This window comes from Lissotriton vulgaris, chromosome 11 (genome assembly GCF_964263255.1).
Source record: "Lissotriton vulgaris chromosome 11, aLisVul1.2, whole genome shotgun sequence".
Lineage (NCBI taxonomy): Eukaryota > Metazoa > Chordata > Amphibia > Caudata > Salamandridae > Lissotriton > Lissotriton vulgaris.
Genome location: NC_141699.1, coordinates 96,115,620 through 96,142,393, shown reverse-complemented (window position 1 = coordinate 96,142,393; position 26,774 = coordinate 96,115,620). Strand labels below are relative to the sequence as shown.

The window sequence follows — 26,774 nt, the reverse complement described above, 5'->3', positions numbered from 1 at the left end:
CCCCACAGTAGCGCACTGCATTGATCTTGCAGCGTACTTCCAAGATAAAGTCTTTGTTATTTACAGCAGACAAAAAAAGCCTCGTATTTCCCGCAGGATACACCTGCTTTGTACAAGGAGAGGACCTGTATCTCAAACTTCCTCCTCCTGCCACAATGGAGTCTCTTCAAGGATCGCCCATGGGACTGGCCCCAGTTTCTTTCAGAACCTGCTCACATTGTACAAACACACACAGCTTTTGCAGTCTGAGGGTGCTGGATTGATGTGTATTCCAAAGACCACTAGGGCCAGGATGGGTGGCAGATCCTTCCGCCTTTTGGCGGTTCGGAGTTGGAATGCTCTTTCTCTTAGACTCCGGATGGAGCCATCCGAAAAAGTCTTCCGCAGAGAACTTAAAACACATCTGTTCCCAAAAGATTAACTGCATTAGTTTGTGAGCTGTATTGGGGGGTTTCCTAGGCCACTGAATAGCGCGGGGACACACTGGCTAGTGTAACCAGGCACTGTATAAACTCAGTAATAATAATAATAATAATTTAGTTAAGTTAAATCAGGATCCCCTTTAGACCCGGCATCACTACACCTGCTACAAGGAGCACAAAAGATTTTCCCACACTTTTGGATCTCTTGAATCTATCCCTTTCCACTGGAATAGTTCCCTAAGCTTGGAAACCTGAAGTGTTCAGGCCTCTGCTAAAGAAATCCAGCCTTGACCAAGCATGTCCCGGCAACTACAGATCTATCTCCTTGCTTCCAGCCAAAATGAAGATACTAGAAAAACATATCAATCAAATCCTTTTTCTATTCCTTGAGGAGGATCTCTTCTTAACTCCACTCATACCAGTTTCCATCCTCAATATAGTATGTAATCTGCATTATTAGCAATAAAGGAGTTGAAAATACTGCTGAACAAAGGAGGTTCCAAGACCATTATACTTCTCGACCTCAGTGCAGCGTTCGCCACAGTTGACCATAATACTCCAGAGCTCAGGACGAGTGAAATGGGATTGAAAAATGGTGCTTTGAACCAGCTTTCCTCATTTGGAAAACAAAGATCCTTTAACATTTGCCAATCCCCTGCTATTCAGATGTCTTCCATTTGAAGTGTGGGGTTCTGCAGGGCTCTACATGGAGCCCCACACTGTTTAACATTTATCAGCACCCATTGGCAGACATCGTCCAGGAATTTGGAGTGTTGATTGCCTTCTATGCTGATGACACCCAACTGGCTCCCTCTCGTTCCCCAGGGACAGGTTCACAACTGCCATACTGTCTAGAGAGCGTTGCACGGTGGATGGCTAACTGCTCACTTAAATTGAACAGAGTTAAAACCGAGCTGATGACTTTACACAGCAAACAACACTTGGATGGCCAGAGAACCTAGGAACTCCACAAACCCCTTCTTCGTGTGGTTGAATAGCTCTTTATCTGTGGTTGTCCGAGTAAAAAAAGCATTGGAAATGCAATAGGTCTCACATTCCCGAGAGTTAGAGCGATTGGCGTTTGAAAGTTTTTTTTACTTGTGTTGTGAAAGTTAGTTTGCTTGAGGGTGCCGTTTACATCATTCTCCATCTCACCTTCCAGTATCTTGAACTCTCCTTCTAAGCGCCGCAAATATTGTCTTATGTCTTGCAATATTCCGAAGCTCGTGGCTATGCAGAAACCTCGCATTGTGACATTGTGGCATTGAAGGCCTCCCATACTGTGCCTCTATGTTTGACTCAGCCCACATTTCCTTGAAAAAAGTCTGTGATTTCTTGTCCCAATTCGGACTGGAAAGCTGTGTCTAACAATGCTTCTGGAGTGAGTTTCCAGCTCCTAGGGGTCGTATTCAGTGCCGGCCGGGACATTGTCAAGCAGACCGGTGCACGGTCAGGGTATGTCTTGGCTAGATGTTCTGCCTTAACTATCCATGGCCCAACACCACTGGTCACCACCCAAAAGTCCAGCCTGGCCAATGTTGAATGCATCTCTGTGTAGTATGTTCCCTCCTTTTTCTCAGGGTGAATATACCTCCATGAATCCAAAAGGCCATTGTCAGCAAACATATCAGACAATATAACGTGGGTCTTGGTCTAATGGTGTGGGAGAGGGTTAGATCGATCATTGACGGTGTTTAATACTGTGTTGAAATCTGCTCCCCATATTACATGTGTAGAGCCTAGTTCAAGAATTTTTTCCCCAAATTGTAGTGTAAAATTCTGGGTCATCCACATTTGGGACATAGCAGCACACCAAAGTTGCAGAGTGCGATCCCAATCTACTCCACTCAATGCATGTTTCTACCTTTCGAGTCATAGTTCACTCCATCTGGAATTATTGGAGAGGTTTTTTTTTAATAAGAATTGCTGTGCCCCCGGAATCTGAGGCAAACACTCTATGTGCAGCCCATTTGCTAGCAAACATGGGGGTGTCTCGGATCGAAGTGTGTTTTCTGAAGCATGGCAATGTGTATATGATGCCTATCTAGATATGCCCATATTTGTCTACGTTTACGTGGGTCTCCCAGACCCCTGACATTCCATGTCAATATTGGTATTTTCATTGTTTTGGTGTCCTGAGCCATGAAGTAAGCATCACTTGAGTGCTACAGAATTTTCCAGACCTACCGCTGTCTATGTCCTTTTGTGCATGTATCAAAAAATCTACCCAGCCTGTAGAATATCTTACTTGTATATGAAACAACATTCCCCATCCCCCCACAACAGCAACACAATTATGCTGGTATTTCTCTGCCCACCAACCTCCCAAACAACATGACCCAGTACGCAACTATTGAAAGACCCAAATTATATGGGGGATCGCCCTTGGGAGTACAACAGAGGGCATACGAGGTTCTCTCTTCCCCACCTTTTGATGGAGTGTACAACCCTAATCTGGGAGGGGGAAGAGGGTTGCCCAGTATAGTTTTTGTTATTGTCCCATTCCCTTCATTACCTTTTCTCCCTCCACCTCCCTACCACCCAATCCACTTATCTGAGTACAGCCCCTTAGCAATGTCTTCCCAACAATGTATACACTGGAACACTCAGTCTGGCAGGCAATCTTCAGGCGAAGTGACAGTCCTCCTTGTTAATAGGTGTGGCAAGAGTATTCCACCACCTCTGCAGCCCGATGATGGTGCCGAAGGTTCGGGCTTTTACCTTAAAGCTTAGTCTGATGTGGGAGACCTTGATCTGGATGGGGTTTCCTGTGTTGCGCGAGGAGAGGTTGGTTGCTTAAAATGTTTAATGAAGTCTTCCACCTGTTGTGTGTTGATAAAGAAGTGTTGTTTGCCCTGTTGCGTAACTCGCAAATGTGCTGGATACATAAAAGCATAGTCAATTTGTGCCTGTTGCAGTTTTTGCTTGACTGAAATGAATTTGCATCTCGCCTCCTGCACTGCAGCTGTGAAGTCAGGGTATATGGTCAATTCATTGTCTTCAAAGTTCAGATGTCTTTTTTTCCCAGGCATGTTTCAAATCCATATCACGTTCTCGAAAATTAAGTAAGCGTGCAATAATCTGTTGTGGATTGCTTCCTGGGGGAGGTCTAGGGCCCAATGAAGGATGTTCTGTTTCGTTTGTCATTTGCAGCGAACCGCCTTAAGCACCAAATCTTTCGCGCAGCAGGAGTTCAATGAATTCTTACATTAGACAAGGATTTGTACTTTCTGGCATTCCAATGATGCTAGTATTGTTATGCCTACTGCGCGCTTCTAAATCCTCATTTTTTTGCAGCTATTACTTTAAGGGTCTTATTCATTTGGGCAATTGTTTTTTTCATTTGAGTTGTGATATCTTCATTGACTGATATGCGCCTCTTTGCCTCCACTGTCTGCTCTCCATGCTCGTCTAGTTTATGAACAATGGAATCCCTTCAAGTTGTCATTGAGTCCATTTTGGTCTCTATGGAGATGAGGCTGCCCTGCATTGTGAGCAGTGGACTTTTAACATCATCCTCCTGGGAAGTTGCTGGTTCTTGTGCACGTTCTGTACCTTCTTAGTCTGGTTCATCGGCACTTGAACACATGGTGGTTTTTCCGGCTTCGAAGGGCGATTTTGACTGCTTGCCGTCTGTTTTCTACATGATAGGTCCAGCGTAGTGCTGCTGTGTCCAGACCGATCAAAAGGTGCGTGTATTGAGTTGTTTGTTGGTTTTTTGTTGTGTATGAAACAGACTTTTCCTGCCTTAGAGTAAAAAGCACTGTCCTGTTCCTACTGTTGACTCTGCCAGAGAGGTATGATGTCTTTACCTGCCGTCGCAAACCTGTCTCACCGGAACTGAGGGGGGCCAGAAATCTGCAGTGATCGCGGTCTTGAGGTTAGAAATTGTGCTCAAAGCAGCAAGGATTAAGTGTACCGGTGCCACGCCACTATGTTCACTCCAGCCAGTGTATTTGCGTGCATCCTATCCACTTTATCCAGGCATTAATTCTGGGAGCCACTGTGTGCACAATCCTCCAGTATGTAGAGAACATGCACGCTGCATTTGCCAAGCCAGATGGGCTCTTCACTTTACTGTTTCAAGCCCCAAACAGTAGTTGTCTCAACTGGGCTGCAGCAGGATAGTTCCCTCGATAGGAATGAGGTGCTGGGGATAGGCACTATATGAAGTACAGGATGACCCTTTACAATGCAGGTGCAGCAGCCCCCAGGCCTATTTCTATTTGGAGCATTTAAACTGTGGTGAACTCGGGGGAATTGAACAACTTATTCGTTCATTTTCAGGCGTTTGCACTGCAATAACAAATGGAGCCCTCAGATTGTACTGAGCCCCTACCTTACTGAATATCACCACCAGCATCTGTTTGCTGCGTATACAGATATATAAAGAGAAAATAAATGCTCCTCCGCTCCCCTGCATCAGAAGCCAAGCTATCCTCTTCTTTTTCGGGAGTCACGGCACTCCGTAAGATGGCTGCGGTCGCGGTCCTGCGTAGGTGTGTCCATCCTTGTCTCCCGACCCAGTCTCACTACCCCAGCAAGCCGTTCCTGTGATATCCTGAAGCATGAAAGTGTGTGCAGTGTGGGGGGGGAGGGAGGGGGGGGGGGGGGTTGGTCACCAGCCTTACTTGTGGGGCGGTGTGCATCTCCTTATCAGCAATTCTTCCGAAGCGGTCTAGTTACCGCGTGTGCGCCGGGGGGCTCAATTAACTGTGTATGCTCAATTCCTTTCCAGCAGTTTACCCTGTGAATTCTGTGTTGCCAGACCCGTGAGCGGCACCGCGGCTGAGGTGGTCTTGATCACGTTGAAAGGGCATCAATAGGAGGTAGAAGGTATCAAAGGGACTCAGCACATTTCTAGTGTTGATTCTTGTGCTTGTGGGCTGGATATCGGGTCGGATTATGCCGCCGGGCAGCAAGAGCCTCACTTCAGTGCGGCCATCTTGGACGTGCTCCACCTAGCGCTGCAGTGTTTGTGGATTGTTGATATGTGGTATAGATTGTTTTTTTTGGGGGTGTATTTATGTTGTGGTGAGTAGAGTGTTAATTTGAAGAATCGTGTTGTGGTGAGTGGTATTATGCATAGTGTAATTATGCTGAGTGGTTTTGAAATTAGTGCGGGTGAATTCTGGTAGTGTGTGTTACAGTAAACATCAAGTTGTAATTTGGGCTCCTGGTTTTATGGTGTTTAATTTTTTTACATTTCCATCTGTACTTATCAATTTTATTTTGGGTCATTTTCTCTTTATTTATCATATTTATTTTATGGTTTGTGTATAAATTAAGTTGTAAAACTACATTTCCATATTTAGTTAACTGATAGACACGCACTCATACTTTCTGTCATAATTTAGTTATTTAAGCTGCCAAATATTACACAACAATACATTCACTAAATATTAACATTATACCACAAATGTATGTTGACATTTGCCATTATTTATAGAAATTTCATCCTGTTTTTTTAATTTTTCTTGCTGTCCATCTGCGCAGCTGCTGGGCTACAATTCGTGAAAGACAGCACAGAGAATCACTTAAAAGAAGCACATTTGCCTGTATTTATCCACTTTTAAAAATAAATGCAGGCATAAAACACATTGTTTTCTGTCTGTATTTATCTGTGAAAATCTGTAAAAAGATGTGCCCTCTTAAAACAAGCTGATCTCGGTTTTTAAATGTTTAGCAAATGTGATGAAATAACATGATTTACAGCCCGGTTTACTGAAACGGCACTTGGAGCCTATGAGCCAGTGAAAACAGAAGCGCTTCTGAGGACGGCTTTTTCAGAAACAAAAAAGAAGTTCCTGAAATGGTCACAAGATGGGAGGTGTGGATGGGTACTAGTACTTGGTCCCTGCTCTCTGGACGGCTAAGGCCAGGAAGATGCATGACATATTCATGCCATGGACAAATGGGGGGAAGAATATGAGAGCGATGATGGAGCCTGCAAATGGGAAGCCTATGGGTGGGCTGAAGCCCATAAAGTAGATACAGCATGTTTTGAAGAACAAGGGCAAATGCTGTCTAGCCGACACCTAAAAAAATAAATAGCCCAAACACCTCTCTAAAGCTTACCCTACATGTTCTACAGATAGCTACCTACATATAGCTTCAAATAATAAAGAGAAATGTACATTATAAAGCCTTACGGCATAGCACACTTTGTAATAGAGGTTATTTTATTTTAACTTCATGAGGCTATTTAAAAACAGCCTTGAAAACACAAAATCACAGTGTGTTTAAAAAAACACATATTATACCTTGAATAAAGTAACTGGTGCCCATATAAAATGCTGCACTGCCCTTGTGGCGAGTTTGCAATATATAAAACACAGCAAAAAATATGGCTCTCACTGCAAAACCAGTGAGTTCCAACTACTGAAGGGAACAGTAATTGCAGGGTGCAAAACTGTTGTTCCAGTTACAAGTTGCAGTGTCACCAATGGCGGTGCTGCCCTGGTGCTGAGTGATGCTGTGGTGGTGGTGCGCTGGTGGTGCTGTGCTGCTGCTCGGGTGGTGCTGTGGTGGTGACGAAAGAAGGAGGTGGTGATGCTTCACTGGTACTGCGCTGGTAGTGAAGTGATACTGCAGTGGTGCTGAGGTGGTGCTGCAGCACTAGTGCGGAGGTGTTACTACGTTGGTGCTGAGAGGTTACTCAGATGGTGCTGCACTGATGCGCTGGTGCTCAGGTGGTGCTGCGCTAGTGATGCACTGATGCAGTAGCGGTGCTGTGGTTATGCCCAGGTGGTGCTGAGTGATGCTACATTGGTGCTGTGTTGGTGCTTCACTGGTGCTGCACTGGAAGTGAAAGGAGGAGTCACCTTACCTCCTGACCGGAAAGACTTCTGCCAAGAAAAGCAACTTGCAAACATCTGGACCCAACACTAGATGGCAGGAGTATGGAAAGCATGTGAAACTACAGCTCTACATGCTAAGAACAGATGCATACTGGGTAAGTAACATTATCCTTTTATTTTGTTTTTTTACACAAATTAAGCACCAGTGGCGCTCAGTCTGTCTAGCTCTGAAAGCATATTTGTTCTGCATCCATCAAGGGGCTTTCCATGTGCCTCAGATGGCAGGTCCAGACTGGTACACCACCTCACCTTGTTGTCCTTTACACCATTTTGCTACAGAATGATGGCTCAAGCGTAAGCATTGTGGTTGTTTTCGTTTTAATGAGCAAAGACTGACTTTTTTTGCTTCAGGAATTTTGAGCAACATTTTTTTAAAATGTGTGTATATATACCTATGTATAGTAATTATTATACAGGTTTCAAGTATTTATTATATTTATTGTAAAGTAGAACCGAATAACTAGTTTTAACAATTTTACAGTGAGGGGAGAGAGTAGTTGGTTAAAGGGGTGGATACCACATTGTATTCAGGTTATTCCTATTCATAACATTGATACGAAAACTTGTGAAATGCAAAAGTACATACCGTTTGTTACAGGAAACAAATAGTAACTATAATGCAAGCTAATGAAGCAATTAGACAACTTGATAGCAATGATAAAATGCATAGAGCTGGAGGGGGTACCTTCCTGTAAAATGTAGTTGGTACTTAAATTACTTGGGGTCCACTTTTGTTTTTAATTTGTTTTTATTGCGTTAAACATGGAAAGCGACAAAGACATACATTTGCAGTATCTTTAACATATACAGTGCAATTACAGTCAAGTCCACATCGGTATAGCATCTGTAAAGCAATAGGGAAATTGTACAATTCAAAGAAATACATCTCCCAACATATAAACACTCAAGCAGAACTCTTAATCTGAAAGGGCCTTATCCGAGTCAATCCGTGGGGCTCACATATATCCCCTCTGAACTTGTTCCATGCCCCCCAGATTTGTTCCGACTTCCCAGGGCACCCCCGATGGACAAATAGCGCTTTCTCGGCCACCATCGCTACATCCATGTCTCTGCACCAGTCCTTCAACGTAGGTAGCACATCAGGACCCCACAGTCTGTCTATGTTACGTTTTGCCATCATCATACCTAGCATGGCCCAGTCCTGCTGACGATGGGTTAGGTCTGTTGCTTCCCATACATTTAACAGACAACGCCGGGGATCGGGTAACAGGGAAACAGTTGTGGTTTGGGAAATGGTGCGCATCACAGCAGCCCAGTACATTGTCACCCGGCCACAGTCCCATATGGTGTGATAGAATGTTCCCTTCTCTCCGCATCCACGGAGACAGTACTCATGGCAAGCCTTTCCTATCCTGTGAAGGACTGTTCTGGTGTAATATGTGCGGTGTAATATTTTCCGCTGAACCAGTTTAAGTCTGGAGGGGATCGCTGTCTCCTGCGGCGAGGAGAGGGCCTCCTGCCATTCCGAGTCGTCGAAGTCGCCAATATCCCTTGACCAACTCAACCGCAACTTAGATAACATGTCAGGGAGGTTGTTAACCATCTTCCGATATGTGAAGGATGTTGCTTTGCGGGACATGTGTTCTGTCAACAACCTATCTTCAAGAGGAGTGGATTCCTGCAGGTCCGTCCCCATCGGGACGGCTGTCTGCAGTGAATGTCGGATTTGTATATACCTATAGTGTTCAGACTGTACCATATCATACTTGGTTTGTAGAAATGAGAAGTCTACTACCTTGCGCTTTTTCCAGAGGTCTCCCACTACCGATATGCCTATGTTGTCCCACGCCTGGAACCCCTTACTGTTGCGCAGGAAACCTAGTCTATGCGAGTCCCACAAGGGTGTCATTTGCGTGATAACATTAGCGCACTGAAGGCGTCTATGTGCTTTATACCAGAGTTGAACCGTGTGACGTGTCGGACCCAATAGGTCGGACGGCACGCTACGACTGTAGAGGTTCCTCAACAGACCTCTAGATTCCAAACACTGTCTGTCTGCTAAATAAGCGGGTTCAGTCTGCGGGGCATGTAGCCAATAGTTGATTTGCTTGAGGTGGGCCGCCCAGTAGTATAGTTCGATATTAGACAGTGCTATACCCCCGTCATACCAGTCTTTCACCAGTTTGCATTGCGCAATCCGCGCTGGCTTCCCGTCCCACAGCAAGGCAGAAACCGCCACTGAGATCGCCGTAAAGTAGGAGGGCGGGACCGGGAACGGCGTATTTTGGAGAAGATACAGGAAGCGGGGGACTGTCATCATTTTGAACAGTGCAGCTTTGCCCAGGAGAGTGAGAGGGGGGGAGCGCCACACCTTCACATCCCGCTTGAACCGGTCCAGTGGGGGTTTCAAATTCAGGGCATAGAATTCGTCCGGGTCCGACGACACATAGACACCCAGATACTTAAAAGCCGCCTCAGTATAACGTAAAGGGCAGCTCGCAGGGAGCGTAGGTGGAAGGCCGGCAAGAACGAATAGGACCGATTTAGTCCAGTTAATCCTATATCCCGACACTCTCCCAAATTAATTGACTTTTTGGGGGAGGTGAGATAAAGAAGGATATAGTCTGCGTAGAGAGAAATGCGATCTTCCCATGCCGGCGACCTCCGGATACCCTTGATGGAGGGTTCCCACCGGATCCAGATTGCCAATGGTTCAAGGACCAGCGTAAATAACAAGGGGGATAGCGGGCATCCCTGCCTTGTCCCACGACCAAGTGGGAAGTCTCTAGAGATGTGACCATTTGCCGCTATCTGGGCCAGGGGTTTGGCGTAGAGTAGACGAACCCAGGCGCAGAACTTAGGGCCGAAGCCCATGTGTTGAAGCACCGCAAACAGATAAGGCCATTCCACGGTGTCGAACGCCATAGTGGCATCAAGGGAAAGGAGAACAGCAGGTTCCCGTATGTGCTGCCGGCGGGCCAGTGGGGTCCACTTTTATGCTATGTGATGTGCTTTGTAAAGCCACTTTCTGGTGTTTTTCATGGATGACGTGGGCCAACCACAGAAGCACCTTGTACCCAGTAAATAAAAGACACATATACATGCTTTGCTGGCGTGAACTGATGCTCAAGTGAACCAAGATTAGGGTGATCAGACTTTTAGAACCAAAAACCAGGGCCAAGATAGACTTAGAAACAGGACAAAGGTTTGGCACCTGCAATGACATCACCCAGACAAAGGATTGCACAGGCCTAACCTACAAATGTATTAAAAAATGGCCAAATATAATAAAATAAAAAAACTTGTTTACCAGTTGTCTCGTTCAATTTCAAAACATTAAGACTAGCCAACATTCAGACTCATTTTCTTTGCATTCTGGGACTCGCAGTCCAGTATTTTAAATGTTAACCCCTTGCATGCGTCGGACGGCCCCGACCGTCCGACGTCACGGTGGGCGTGTGCGTCGGACGGCCGGGAGCCGTCCGATCTGCGCACGCATCGAATTTTCCCTCACCGCTGGGAAATTCCGGCCACGCTCAAAGGGTTAAAGATTACAAGTACCAGAAAACAAATTTAAAAAATACAAGACTGGATGAGCTTCAGTTGGTGGAGAGATGCACATGGTATTAAGGAGTCTCACGAGCAGGCTGGTTATCCAGTGAATCTTAATGTACTCCTCTTTGAAACTTGCAACGATGCATGAAACAAGGCAACATTGAAGGTGCCTCTTTCAAGAAGATAACTTCTGTCTTTGGTGTCAGGAAAGGGCTGGTGAAAACAGATGCCCAGATCAATGGCCAGGACAGTGCTCTGCAGGTATCCAGGTGCCCTGCTTACAGTTTTCTGAAGAATTTCCCTAATTGGATGCAAGACAGGGAAAAGAGGTGCGGGCCATTCCAGAGTACGCTCCAAGGTACGCTTCCTTGCTTTCATTTTGTATCTGCAGAGAACATGACTCGTTTCGACCAGGGTATTTGCAAGCAATACACTGTCACGTAAGCACTCGCCCACTCTCAAGAACTGGGACATATATATGCTTAGTAAAAAAGTGGCAGGATTCCGTGGCAAAAAAAACAAGGCTTTTTAACGCACAGACAAAGACAAGTGCCTTGATGCAAGTCATCAGCACTATAACATTGTGTGTGTGGCCATCTTGAAGCTGTTTCCTTGGTAGATGTTACAAAGAACGGAGCATGCACCACTACCCCCACTCTCTATTCTATTTTATGACAAAGCGGTATCGTTTGTAACAAACATGTTTTATGAAAATATATGTCCTAATCCTTGAATTATCATAACTAAAGAATAACCGTTGTCTGCCGAATTAATATCTTAAATTAATCACCAGGAGAATAAAATACAACAAATTATAATTATGAATATATTTCCCTACCTTCAGTGTACTTCAAAAGATATTGATACAAGGGTGTCGGGCACACAGGAGCAAAATCAGCCTTAGAGAAAAGACAGCGCACCCTAAGGAGGTCCGATGAACTGGTGGCTTTCTAAATACACAGACTGGCCAACACAGATTAAACAGAAACCCAGAATCCCAGACAACCATAGAAAGCCTCTAAGTGGTAAGTGTGGAGAGCAGCCTTCAGACTTAGTCTAGAAGGAGTGGAAAGCAGCTTGTTTTACCAGTACTAATCATATAGTGTGGTTCAGTGAAGAACCACCACAGTGTAGTCATAAAAATGTGTTTATTATAAACACTCACTAACACATTGCAATATCTCCTCCCCGGAGATATAATCACAATACTTTAGTAATAGAACACGTAGGTAACACAAATACACAGTGGTTGCCAGGGGGAGACCAAACCATATAATAATAAAGTGGAATGCGAACCACAACGTAAGTCGAGACTAGACCCAGAAGAAGAGCTGGGGTCCCAAGGAACCACCCAAGGTAAGTACCCAGGAAACCCCATGGAGGTCGTGTGCAGAGTGGGAACCCAACCACATGCTCAATACAAGTCAATGGGTAAGTCGCAGTTGCAGTTTTTAGGAAGGACACTTACCAGAGGACCCTGAAGAAACCTTGTGGAAGATGGAAGGTTGGAGAGTCACCCCAGGAACCAGGATACCTACACCAGATAAGCTGGGTGCATAGGTGCTAAGTGACATCTGAACCCGCTGTATACCACAATTGAGGACTTCAGTGAAGATGTCACTGGCAAAGAAGGTGAAAGAGTCAGGTGGAACCCAAAGGTGGATTCGGGAAGAAAAGTACCTTCAAGCAGAAGGGACGGAGTCTATCCCACTCAGGAGTGACCAGGAGGCACGGAAGATGATCGCCCACCAATGTCAGAAGATGCAGGAGAGTTGACAGTGACCTTGGCGCTGTAGATGTGCGGACCAGGCAACACTGTAGAACACCAGGAGGTGCTCACGGGCTGCCCCATGTCTGATGTCAAGAGCCAGGGGTTCGGGTTTGACAGCACAAACAAGCATTGGCAGCAGCAACAAATGTGGCAGGAAAAAAAGGTGCAGTGTCTGGACCAACAAGGTCCAAGGGACTCACCTCAAGCAGGTTAGTCAGAGTAGTCCCTGAGCAAACAGGGGAGTCCACAGGAGCTAAAGAAGACCCTCAAGAGGACCCACAGGCCAAAGGCACAGGGGTCGCATGAGGACCTTGAGCAGCTCACCAATGAGTTAGGCCCACGGTGCAGATGATGCAGTGAGGATGGAGATCTTGGTTGCAAGAGATGCTGGATGCTGGAGCTTCTTGGAGCCCGAAGATCTCTGGAGGAAAGAGTCAACAAGCCTTGACAGCGCAAGTCGAGGCGGTGCACAGGAGTACTGCTCCAGCGTATCCAATGAGGGATACTGCCTTCAAACTTGCTATGAAGGCAGTGCGGGCCACGAGGGAGTTGCAAAACCACCACTTGTGTTGCAGAACCTTTCGGAGACTGTGAGGGCTCAAGAACAGTGGACCGGTCAGCTTTGTTGCGGTGCGTGCAGATTCATGGGAGTGACTCCTTCACTCGAAAGGAGATTCCTTTGGGTGTCTTGGAAATCCAGAAGCTCTTAGAAGAACCTGTATGGAGCACAGGCAAAGATGACGCTGAAGACTGGCAGGACGACGAGACCAGGAGCAGCAGGAGCCTTCCCAGTTGCAGTCTCGGTTCTCAAAGCAAAGTCCAAAGTGCCTAGATGGTTGAAGATGAAGTGGTCCTGGATCTGAATCTTGTCCCATAACGAATCTCAAGAGCTACCCACAGGTAAGCTCTTAAGTACCCCATGGAAAGGGTTGGGTTGATTCAGGGGTCCCTCCCAGAGAAGGGGCTGGCCAGTGGGGAGGATACTCTCATGTCCTTTGTCCAGTTTCGCATCAGTTCAGGAGCCAACAGATCCATGAGCTGGTTCCAATTGGAGTATGCAAGGAGGGCAACAAATGTGCCCTTCAAAGCACCCCTACCCTGGCCGAATACACTTCAGTCCTGTCTGAGAGGTGATCACACATCCCTGTGACAGGGAACCTATTTTCCTGCCTTCCCCTGCTTCGGCTTGGCTCAGCAGCAGGAGGGCAGAATCAGATCTCTGGTCGGCAGCAACCATAATTTTAGACCTCCTACCAACAGTCTAGGAGAATAGTGGACTATCCTCCAGCTACCCAAACACACCTCAGCAAAAAGTGTACTGGCTTCCGGTGGAGCAGAGGATAACGTTGAAGGCACTTTATCTGGCTCCTGGGGAAATCAACCATAAAGGATCCTCCTTGATAAGGGCCCCTCTGGTACCTTACAGCCCTAGCAGGAACTAAAGGTCCTCCAATGCACGACTACTAAAGGTACACCTAATTCAAAGGAGCAGATGGGGAGGTATATCCTTTTCGCATTTGATCCCTAAGCTATGGAAAGCAATGTTCGCTGAGCTCAGAACCGAATTGAAAGAGACACTTTTCAGAAAAATGCTTAAAATATGGATATAGCCCTACTAGCCCTTGATACTTACCGCCTCAGAACCCAATAGTGTATGCTTTGACTCACTCAGCACTGAGAAGCCTTCAGCTAGCTACTCGCTTTATAAATCGGCATAGCTTATGCCAACGGTAGTTATAGGAGTGTGCATGTGAACCCCAACTGTAGCACCTGCTTGCAACGTTACTGCACTCAGTGGATGTGTTCCCTGGCCGTGGTGTAGCTGTTTGCTCATGAAGATATGGGACTAGCAGCACCTACTGACTGTTCGACTAGCAGTGTGTCGTTCACTACCTGCACAGTGCATATGCCATTTCCGTATTACTAGTTGCATGCAGGCGTGGCTGAAGTGTGCAAGTAATTTTATTTTCATGTCTGGCTCCTCATAGCCTTGGATAGTTTGCAAGCTGTGGTTCTATTCTTCAAAGACAGCTTGTTATTAATTGTATTCCTGCAGACAGGGTGGACTTTCCTCCGGGGAGGTCAGTTCTTGCTCAGCCTTGCTGTATCGGGGCAGGATCTGTTTGGAAGGGAGGAACTTTTCCTGGCTTCTCATTCGCTTTTTCCTTAGAGACGGGAATTCTGATATTATGGCTGTGTTTCCCTGGCATGCATTGGCACAGCTTGATCACAAAGCTGCAGGAAAGATTAGCTAGAAGTGGGTCCCCAGTTTACATAATAGTAATTCATCTCAGTGGCAGTGACTCAACTCCCCAGGAAGCAGCGCGCTAATTAAGGCAATGAAGTCTACCATGGGTGATATCAGCAACTTCATTGGGCACTATGCGTTATGGTGGTCTGAGATAATCCTGTGCAGGGTATGGTATGGAGACCAGTCTGGGATGCCGTTGAACATTATCAAGGAAGGGGAAATAGTGCCATGTGCAAGTTCACAGAGCAGAGGAGCTTTTTTTTCCTTAAGCTTTGGCCTTATTAATGAAAGCAACGCACGGTACTTCAGTAAGGACGGAGTACACCTGTCTGAGGTTGGTATGGACTTGTCCCTCTTGGACCTGTAAGAAGCGCAGGAAACTGCAGATTGCAGGGGACTATGGAGCCTGCCAGGGTGGGGGATCCCTGTATGTGACGTCTGCCACATCCAAGGCATTGGTGGAGATACAGGATGATCTGGAGGCAATTTGGCACATAAGGATACTATCTCGAGCACAACTGAGGGCTGCTCCATGCCAAACTCTGGGAGTCTTTACTGCAGGTCCCTGGGATGCCGGTAACAACACCCCATTAGTACCTCAGCGGTTGCAAGCCTGGCCAACCGGGGGCTTGTCTGGTGACACTCCGCTCTCAAAAGGCATGAGTTCTACTCCTGGACTGGTAGTCCACAGTCTTTAAGTGAGGAAAATTCCCCAGATGGCATTGTGGCACCGAATGTGGATGGCCTACAGTGCCATTTGGTTTATCAGGTGGGTGGACAGCTTAGGTTGCTTATCGAACCTGCCCTTGGATCACCCGCAAGTTAACCCACCATGTTGGCATATTTCATTTCTGAAATAAAGCTGGAGCAAACAGTTTTTCCACCAAACCATGTGTTGTCTGGTTTATTTAATTCCTTGTGTGATAAGTAGTCATTTACCAATGTTTGCTAGGGACGGTTGCCTATATCAGAACTATGGACAGGATCTGTCTGGAACAGGAACTTTTCCTGGCTTCTCATTGGCTTTGCCTTAAGAGGAGGGGGCACTCATGAAGGAACTTGTTAGAGCAAGTGGTGGGATCCAGACAGGCCACACCACACAGGATGCTTACCAAACATGGTCCAAAATAGTGCAGCCACACCTTAAGTTAAGTTCTGTTAGATCACCTGCGTGTTGGCTGCTCTGTTTATTATTAAGTGTAGGGCCACTGGATGGCATGAGATTGCGCTTAGAAGCTAAAGAGCAGTCTTCATTTGGATGGGAATTTGAGAAATGCAAACATTTCAAACATAATGACAGACGGTGACATTGAGGAAGCAAGGGTTGTGTTCTGCACTTCCAAGACTTCACTGTGTTGGAAATAGCTTTTCCTTCATGCAGTGGATGTTTAATGTGCAGCGGTGGCTGGTGACCTTTCAAAGTGGTGAGTGTAATCCTTGGTTCGAAATCCAGTGTGCTTCTTCTTGAAGTGACACTTTCTTATTCGAAGAGCCTCATTTTTAAAGATTTGGCATTGGGTAGTACCGCAAGTCTTTCTGCTCTGTTTATTTTCCCTGTTCTTGCTTCTTCTCCGAGGGTGGCAGGGCAACGCCCCTTTTGCCCATGAACACCAGTCGGTCCTGGTCAGCAATCGATCAATGTCACTAGCTGCCTCAGTTTGTTGCTGAACCTGAAGCAGGACTGCACTTCATTTTTACGGTACCAAGAGTGAATAATTATTACCTCTTGATGCAATAAAAATAGACCAGACAACAAGGAGGGTGTAGTGTAGCAGTGGAGCCCATAATGGAGAGCCACCACTGGTCCAGGGACATCCATCCATTAAACTTATCCATCCACTCAATCCTCCATCCTTTAACTTAACCACCCCTTTCCTCCAACCATCCATTCGTTCATCCTTTCAATCATCTTTCAATCTTATAGCTTGCCCATAAACGTCATCCTTTTACTCCATCCATCATCCTCCCTTTGGCTCATCCATCTAGCCACCCTTTCACTCAGCCATCCATCTGCGTCCTATCCATCCATCCATCCATCCACTCATACATCCCTCCATTTACCCTTTCACTCACTCATGCATGCTTTCACTCACTCATCCATGCTTTAACTCACTCATCCATCTATTCATCCGTCAATTCACCTTTTCACTCAGCCATCCTTTCATCCAGACATAATCTACCCTGCCTTTTCCTCATCAATCCTTGTTTTTCCTCATCAATCTTTACATACATCTTTTCACTAATCCATTCATGCACCCTTTTACACATCCACTCATCCATCCTTTCAGTCATTCATCCATCCTTTCTCACGGTTGAGAGAAGGAGCTCTCTGCGTGCTCAGTTCCATAATGGGTTTTTTCAAAGTGAAACCAAATGCAGTACTAAACGTGTTACTGCCAGGAGGGCAGCCCCCTGCAGCCCACCTACTGCCTCTGATAACCAACCCCACCCATTCCCTCCTTGTCGTCATCGGCCTGCCCCACCCACTCCTCCCAGGGCCACTGCTCATGCGCCCCCAAAGCAGCCGGATATATGGCTTTCTAATGCGACCAGGACTCCCTCTCATGTGATGTCATTGTTGTACCTTGTGCCTGCAGGTCGAGGAAAACCTCACCTGGCTGGGGCTCGTGCTGTAGGACATCTGCAAAGTTCACTAGAGTTCACCCAGGAGATTCAGCACACCGCTGATTCAGCTGCTCTGTGTTTAATATCCCTCTTCTTGCCTCTTCCCTGGAGGGTGGCAGGGCAATGCCCCTTTTGCGCATGAAGAACAGTCACCCCTGCTAATGTGTGTGACACCGTAGTTGGTACACTCCGTTGCTGGAGGCAATCCTTGCATTGTTTGGATTCAGGTACCTGTTTTGAAACCACAAACTACACTCATTCTCTGGTGGGAACATGATATAGGGGCTGGTCGATTCAAACCAGCAGGTTACCTGTTCTTAGAGGTAAGAGGATAGGTAATATTAAATAGAATGAGGTCACCAGATCCAACAGAATGGAGGGTGTAAGCGTTTGAACAACTTTATCCAGGTGTAGTGCACACCCTCATCTCTGTTACTGGCCAGGCACAGGTGTTAACGTGGGCAGGTCTGTGTGAAAACACAGAGCGAGGGCTCCGCAGTAGAGGCACCTTTTTGTTACATAAAAAACACAAATGGGAAATGGAGACCGGCTTGCAGAAGCAAGTCGATAGGTAGCTCTCATTTTAAGGTACTTATTTTTTTAAACAGTTAAGTCTTTATCCATATGTATTTCTTTTAATTGTATCGATACTTATCTACATTTATTTTTCATGGGAGAAAAGAAGCTAAAACTAGTTTTTTACCATGTTTATTTAAGGAAAACCCACCCTTGCATTTATTTTAATTAAGATGCTCGGAGACCTGGTGGCTCTCATGCAAACTTCCCACGTTCTAAAAACGTGCCTCACCTTCACAGAGAAAATGCATATTCATCTCCACAACATAGGATATTCATCGAGACATTCTGTCTGAGTCCCCAGGTCTAAAAATGTCCCATCAAAAATTATTTTAACTTTGCTGTGGTTTGGTTGGAACAAACATGTTCTCTCAAGCACTCAGCTTGTCATTGGAATTAAATTCCCCCACCATTAGCCCCATCAGTTAGAACTCGCTTGAATCGAGGAACCTGCCAAGAAGACCTGGAAGGACTGCCAGGAGAAGTACTGCCCTTTTGCTTTGTTGTTCCTTTGCAGGGTTGGCCTGCAGTTGCTGCTTCTTCCTTGGGCAGTGAAAGGACTGGACTGAACTTTCTCAACTGGTTATGGAGGGCTTGAAGTGGAGCTTACCTCCTGTTCTGAAGTCTCAAGGACTGCAAATACTTCACCGACCTCTGGGTACCACATCTGGAACCGTGGTTTCAGTTGCCACAGAGGGAGGAAAGCAACCTACTCTGCCGCCGTCCTGAAGGCACCGCAGAGGGCCCAGCTGCATCTTGCTCCGCGACCTTAGTCTCACAGACGACGACTGCTGCCTTGTGACTGTGACACCCATGACCGCACCTTGACTTTGCGGTACTACTTGTACGTCTAGCGACCAACCACCCAGTCCACCACCGCCGTCCAGACTGACGAAGCCAGCTTCCAGCACCCGGCTATGTCGCCTACACTTTGATCCGCAACGAGCGCCACCTTCACTCCGCACGGCAGCCCTGGTCTCACTGACGCCGCTGGGCGACCATGACGGGCCGCTGCCTGTACCGCGACTTCAGTGCACCGCATGCCACACCGCTATTCTTCACATTGCAACTGCAACGTTTACCACAACCGGCCCGCACAAACGTGATGGGCGCAACGTAAAGTTAACGAGTCTGCCGCGACCATGAACGACTCAGTCGTACGGAACTGTTGGATTCTGTTGTATTCAGCACCGTGGTATCACCGCAAGAGCTACCGCCTTCAAGGAACTGCATTTTTATCGTTATTCTTGCAAAGTGCATATTTGTAATTACTGTATATCGGATTTTTATTGTTTTGTTTTTGTTTTGTATATATTAAGTATTGGATATGTTTCTAAACTTGTGTGGTGTCCTTTGGTAGCGTTTTCACTGTGTTTCTGTTGGTTATGGGCAAATGCTTTACACACTGCTTTGAGATAAGCCTGACTGCTCATGCCAAGCTACCAAGGGGGTGAGCAGGGGTTATTTATGTAGTGTATCCCCCTTATCCTGACTAGGAAGAAGGGTCCCTACTTGGACAAAGGTGCAAACCATTTCCCAGCTAGAAATCCCCATTTCTAAAAAGGCTTGTATTCCGATCCGATTGCTGCTGGCCTCCAGAGCTGCTAATTCTTTGTGACTCAATAGGTAGCTGGCAATGATGCAGCATCCTGTGGCTCACACGAAGAAATCACTTGCATATTTTTTGTCTCTGTGGTACTGCTTCAAAGCCCTGGCCTAGTTTGTTGCTTGCGTGGCAGAGATGTTGACATTATTAGGGATATTATTTCGCATCTGCTGCTGTTTTATTGCAGGCTGGACCTATTTGCTCCAAGGTAATTTATTTATTTTTTGCTAGATCTGAAAAATGTCTGGATTTGTGTGCGTAAAAATGATTAATTTTTGCAATATATGATATATCCTGATAAAGTTTTCTTCCTAAAGTGTGTAGGGTTTCTTGAAACAGTTAGTCAACTAGAATTTTCAATTGATTTAAAAATGACTGCATTGGAATCCTAGCAAAATAAAGGTGGTGGAGGGAGGTAGTTCTAGCGGCTAGCATGGTGCTATTCTCCAGATCCAAACTGCTGTATCTTATCAGCAGTGGGGGTATTAGAATACAATAATGGCTATTTTAGTAATGATTATTACAACTCACCATTACATAGAATGCACACAGAAACCTGTTGTCCTTGGATGGGTAAATAATCCATATTATTGTTAGCTTAATGATGCTCATTTTATCACCCTAAAAGAATGAGAACCTGAGTTAAATCCTTCTGATTGCAAGCCGGTCTCCTTCAGCTTATGCTTGTAATTTGGCAACATTGAGTTAATCTGCAGGGCGGAACCAGAATTGATGTCCCCTTGTTTTTATTTTTAATGCAGGTTATTGGCGCTGGTGAGGACATCTTTAAAGACCGCCCGAAGCTGGATGCCTGGCGTGAGCGGGTGGAAGCAGCCCTGGGCACAGAACTCTTCCAGGAGGCGCACAAGAAACTGCTGGGCTTTAGGACTATGAAGAAGGAACCCCTGAACCCCCAAATAGTAGAAGCAATGAAGGCCGTACTCCTCCACTTGAAGTAAAGAACTGTTGTTTATAAAGAAGGAATCGACCAAGTCCGCGCAGCATGGCCTGGGGAGTCTGGCAATGCTGATGGAGTCCCAAACCTCACTTGAGCTCATTGAAGCATTGCAGAAAGGCACAAAAGAGTAGAGACTTGCACAACACACTCTCTCTTTGTTATGCTTTTAGAAAACAAAAACTATATATCGCCACTAGTTCAAATGCATCCTTGACAACACACATTAGGGAGGCCGTTGATTGTATAGTTCTGCATAGAACAGACTAAGTTGCTGGTCAAGATAAAGGTAACACCCGTTGGCCTTATCTTCTCCAGGCTGGTCCTTCTAACAAGGTACACAGATGTTTTAGAGAATGGTAACTCCTCCCGTCCCAGACCCTGATTCTAGTGGTTGTGGGTGAGCATCCTCTCTGATGCTTTGAGACACAACTGGGTTCCACTCCTGGACTCAGTCCTGAGCTTTCCTTTTTACAGACCTCTTTAATTCTATAATAATGGTTCAAGTGGTTTAGTTGCGTTCAGCACACACCACAGTTCCAAGGATTGTTTAATTGGCATGGGGTAGGTCCAGGAAGGGAAACATGAACATAAGTAGCTGCCACAAATACTTGTTGCTTTTTCCTCTGTGCCACTGTTTGACAAACTACAATCTGATGAGTAAGGCTCCCGGTTTACCCTTTCTACTGATTTTTACAGCTAAATACAGTCTGAAAACCATTTAGTTTCCTGTCTCTATTTATTTTTAAATATGGATAATTGGATTCTTTTTTTTGTCTGATTCTAATGTCGTGACTGCTTGGCCAAAAGCTGTGCAGATTGACGGATAAGGGGTTAAAAAAGAAAGGAAATTTAGGAAAGAGGCCTGAACAACAGTAGATATGTAAAACTTTGATACTAAAATGTTCATGTTTTGTTATACGTGCATTGATGTATCAACTGTGGGTGTTAATATCATTGAAACATATTGGGTGTTCTAGCATGAAAGCATATTGATCGGTTACATAAATGTGAAAATATTACACTTCCTTATTTCACAAAACCCAAAGTAAATAAGGGTACGTACACTAGCAAAAAATTAATATAGATAAATAATGACTGAAATGTTTAAAAAAAAAATACCATAAAACCAGGAACCCTACTTATGAGTCGCTTTAAACCGCTCTGTGCATATTAGAGATGTAAGAAATAGAAAGATTCAAAATGTGTAGGCTTTTATACCTTATCACTCAATTGCAATTACTAGTTTTAGTGGTGAGTGAACTATCTAGCAATTGATTTGGTTGTTATTGAATACTATTAAGTGATCGAAATAAAAAAACCGGTTAAAATACCTATTGTTTCCAGTTGTTTTTCCTTGGTGATACTTTCTGATTCATACAGTTTTGAAAGTGTTAGTCTTCCCAGAAGCTATTTTGTGTATTCTTAGATGTCTGTAGTTTTTGCTTTAAGTGTTTAAAATGATGTCTACTAATGGATTTTTTGACTGGAAACTCAAGAATTCTATTTAAATCTTGGGTCCCATTTGACAAAATACGTGGTTTATTTGTCTGTGCTTTCAGTTTTGTAGCTGCTTACAAGAAGCCTACGAAAACATTTTTAAATCTTATCTAAAAACTATATATATTTATGTATGTATCTATTATAAACCGAGATATGATTGGTGTCTATTTGTTTGAAGCTTCCCTTGGCATTGTATGCATCACACACCTTTCATGGCCTCAGCAGCCTCGTAAGCCATTGAGGTTCCGTGACAATTGTAAGTGGTGCTTTCGACTCGCACGAATATGGTCGAGTCTGGTATCTAAGAACCGCAAATGACGAGTTTAGTAAGTGTGCGCAGTTTCGCTGTGCTAACTTAAACCGTTCGTTTGTTACGTGGGTTTTTTCATCTGTACCCACGGGTTCCATCTTAGATACGGCATCCATTTTGTCTCTTGCCCTCAAGTAGCCAGCGAACGGACGCTGTCCGCTTCGCGACCCTGGGACTCCCAAGATATTTGCGGAAGACACATGTTCTTTGTAAGTGTCTTTATGACGAGGGGGATGCTACTGTAAGGCAAATGGCGCCGCTCGAGGCTCATCTTGCCGCACGGACTTATTGTCTCAGCCGTGCATCTCATTAGGCACGTCTCTTTGATGCCTGTATCTCGTGTTTCCCGTTACCTCCCTTTTTACACCCTTTCCAATCTCCCCACTGTCTCCGTCTTCCTCTGCACCTGTCTTCATTCCTATTTCGATCTACTTTACTGTCGATTGGAATTTGCTAAATGGTGGGAAGATGGTTTTTATAGTTGGGAACCGCCAAATGTTTCCGCACTCATGTTCCGGACCTCATGTGTTTCAAAGTGACCAAAGCGACCCCTCTGGGGGCTAATTGTGGGAACTGGGTTGTAAACTTTTGTGTTCAATGTTACCCTATGGGTAAAAACTGTATAAAAGGAGCGATCCACAGAACCAATTTGAAGCAGTCTCCCCAAGTTGCACGCTGTGTACTTGTCGTGATCTCTGTGTTCCCTGCAGCAAATAAACCTTGAATCTTTGACGTCAGAGGAAGTGTCCCGTGTCTCTGTGACTTGTACGCCGGAGCAGGTTACCCACGAAGGTTTTAGGTGTTGTGCCCTGGCACCGCTGGGTCCAAAAGAACCCAGTCCTTCAGTTGGCGCCCAACGTGGGGCTGCATCAGTGGTACCGGTCCAAGCCCGACGATCGTGAGGAACTTCGTGTGAAATCTCCGAGGGAAGGTGCACCCCGCTTCATCGATCCTGTTGTCGAAATAAGTGGCCCGAAGACTTTTCCCGCGAAGATTCCCGCCTCCGGACGGCTGCGACGGACTGCTGCCCTGACTGTAGACCTGTTTTGGCGCCTGGCGTAGACCTTGGTAGAGCGAGACGATAGACGGGCCTTCCTGGTGACGCCATCGATCTTTGAGTTAAGTATTTGTGGGTCGCTCCCATAGTCTTTGGTTGTTGACACTCTAGCGAGTGTTTTTGTTGTTCACGCTGTGTGAGTGTTTTTGTCGGTGACACTTTGCTAGCGTACTTTGTTGTTGTATTATTTGACGACTGCAGCCGCCAAAAACCGAGGGTTTTGTTCTTTGCTGGGACCTGGTAAATCCCGTAACCCTTGAAGTTTGTGAAACTCGGCTAGTGTGCAAGATGCCTGGTCGCAGTACTTTGTTTAGTTGTCTCAGACCTTGTGGTGCGGATTCCCTGCTGGAGGACTCGTGTCCGATACCTCCGGTTGGAACTCCTACTTATGATCTATATAGCAAACATGGGCTAGGCCCGATTACCTTTAATGATTATTGGGTTAAATATACAAAGAAAGACGGCGACCTTCGTTGGCCACCTCACGGTAGCTTCGAGGCGTCAATCTTAGATAATCTAGAAATGAAGTTGTTCGAACGAAAATCAAGGCCGGCCATGTTTGATGCCTTTCGGTTGTGGCGCAAAGAAGCCCAACAGAAAGAAATCAGACAGACTAAACGTAGTCAGCGAGATAATGTTGCTACCATAGTGAAGAAAGCAGAGCAGTTCCAGCGTGATAAGGAGGATAAGGATAAGGAAGTGTTTGAGAGATTACAGCGTATGACCATAGATAAATGTTATCCTGCTTTACCTACGGAGTCGGATAAGAAGGAAGAGGCAGTTGAGGATCCTTTAATGTCCTACCTAATGAAGTCGCCACCTCCGTACGTTCAGGGTACCGCAGCTCCTGTGGTCCCTGTCGTACCTGTTCTTCCACCTATTGTTCCTCCACCTGTTCCTCAACCTGCACCCGTTCTTCCGACTGTTCCTGCTCCTTTGTCTGTTTCTATTCCTACTGCTCCTCCGCTTCCACATACTCCTGCTCCCGCTACTGCTCCTGTTTTGTTAACCCCTGTTGCTGCTACTGTTTCTACTCCTTCTCTTGTTAGTCCTGTGTCTTATCTTTCTCCCTCTACTCGTAGTCGTAATTCTCCTATTGCAGCTAGTTTCTTTCAGTCGCTCGGACCTGTTCATGGGTCTGCTAGCTCTGATGGTCCTCAGAGACGTAGCCAGCTTCCTGGAAACAGAGAACGTGTTGCACTATATAATATGGCGATGGGTTGGATGGTAAACCCCCTTAGAAATCCACCCCGTGTTGTTCTCGAAACGTTTAATCAATTCAACATACCGACCCAAAGGTATGTGTTTGATGAGATGTGCAAGTTCCTACATGATCAGATAGCGGCCGATGCGCCTGACGAGGTGCTGACCGCCCTGTCTGACCTTCGACTTCAGTTCGCAACTGGGCTGATAGTGGATACTAATGTCCGACGTGCTATTGAGCGGTTGCTATCTCTTCGTCCCGCTCCTATTCCTCATGCACTGTTTGTTGAGGATATTGAAAAACAAGACGAGTCTGGCCAATATCCTATGCGTGAAGTTCCGCCGGTTTGGATACCAGCTGATGCTAATGCTAATCCTCCGGTATTGGCGCACTTTGAGCGAGTGTGGATACACCTCCCATGGAAACGATCGGAAGTGCTTCAGGTGAAACAATCTTTGCCCGATCCTCGTAAAAATCCTACAGGGTATTATAAAGAATTATCGCAGCTCGTAGATGCTACGGTGATGAATCTCGCCGATATCGACATGTTGTTTGGCAACGTCGTACCGCAGCCGGTATGGGCTAAGATTCGTCACCAAGATCACGCAAATGAATTAGGTGGTGATTGGGCTGCCATTACAGCGGCAGATGCTGGACAAGTGGCTGCTACTAAACCCGATCAATTGATTACTGCTCTCCCTCAAAGAATAATAACGCTTATGAAAACGCTTATGCCAGCTATGAGAGTAAATTGGGACAAATTGTCCGCTTGCAAACAAAAGAAAGATGAGAGTGTTTCCGACTTCTTTACGAGGTTTGAGGAAGCATTCATTGACCATAGTGGACAGGATATGGGTACTGAGGGTGGCCAGAGGTTGTTTGTGGATAAATTTGTGTCGAATTTGTTGCCCGATTTGAGCAATAAATTGAAGAATTCAGAGAGTGCATGGGCCGTTTCTACCTCGGCTCAGATATTGGCTACGGCACAATATTACGAAAATAGGGAGAAAGAAGAGAATGACCGTGCTGACAAAAAGACAAAAGAGCTGAAAACTAAAGTGTTGCTGCAACAAGCGTACCCGCCGCGTTCCAATCAGAATGCGCCTCAACAGAATAGGTCGCAGTCGCAATCGAATCGATCACAGTCGCGTAATGATTCCTCCTTCCAAAGGTCCTCGTTAGGGTACAATCAATGCGCCTATTGTAGACAAGAGGGACACATCAAATTCAATTGTCCTGCTCTAAATGAACGTAATAGTGGTAATTCGTCTAAAGGAGGCCGTGGTGGTTCACAGCAGGCATCACGTGGTAGAGGTCGTGGTGCTCAAAATGATCGCTCAGACAACTCATCTAATTTTAATAATTGTTTCGATCAACGTGGATCGTCGCAAGGACGATCGGCGCAGTACACTGTAGACGATTATTACGTCGATCAAGGAACTGACGACAGTAATTACTAGGACAGCCATAGACAAGGAGAGGGAGTGGTATCAGTTCCGGTTGATCAGAGAGGGCCTTACGTCGCAGTTGCTACATCGGGCGTCGTTGAGCCTTTTCTGTTGGACACTGGTGCAGCAAAAAGTTCTATCATGCATTCGAAACTCCCTGGCGCACCTTTGTCTGGCTTAACAAATGTTTCCGTTGGATTTTCTGGCGCCCCCGTTAGCAATCCAGTTTCTCGCCCTTTGCCCCTTCAAATTGGGCCACGTGAGCTCCAAGCTCCGTTGATTTTAACCACGGGTTGTGGTGAAAATCTATTGGGCCTGGATTTGCTTAAACGTCTGTATGCAACTTTGTACTGTTCTCCTGCGGGTGTGAAGCTTACGTTAGGAGAGAGGGTTGTCTCTCCTATGTATTTGTCTCTCGATAGGCTTCCACCGGAATTGAGTTCTCTTCCTGCGTCTTTGTGGGCGACGGGTCCAAATGATGTGGGCCTACTTGATATCTCTCCCTATGTTGTTCAGTTGAAATCGAATGTGCAATTGCCACGTATTCCCCAATATCGTATCTCCCTTGATGGTGAACGGGCACTGTTAGCGATCATTTATGACTTGATCGAGAAAGATGTTATTGAAGAGACGCGGGGAAACGTGTGCAATAGCCCTGTACTGCCCATTC

At 45.8% G+C, this 26,774-nt stretch overlaps 1 protein-coding gene across 1 annotated transcript in view; it reads left to right on the top strand.

Annotated features, from left to right (window-relative positions):
• The window catches only part of LOC147679031 (glutathione S-transferase theta-1-like), a 69,581-nt gene extending 47,666 nt beyond the window's left edge, over positions 1–21,915 (top strand). The window contains exon 5 of the mRNA XM_086942764.1: positions 20,389–21,915. Coding sequence (XP_086798890.1) covers positions 20,389–20,586 — 198 coding nt within the window. The 3' untranslated portion in view covers positions 20,587–21,915. The remainder of the gene's footprint in view (positions 1–20,388) is intronic.
• Positions 21,916–26,774: the final 4,859 nt, after the last annotated feature.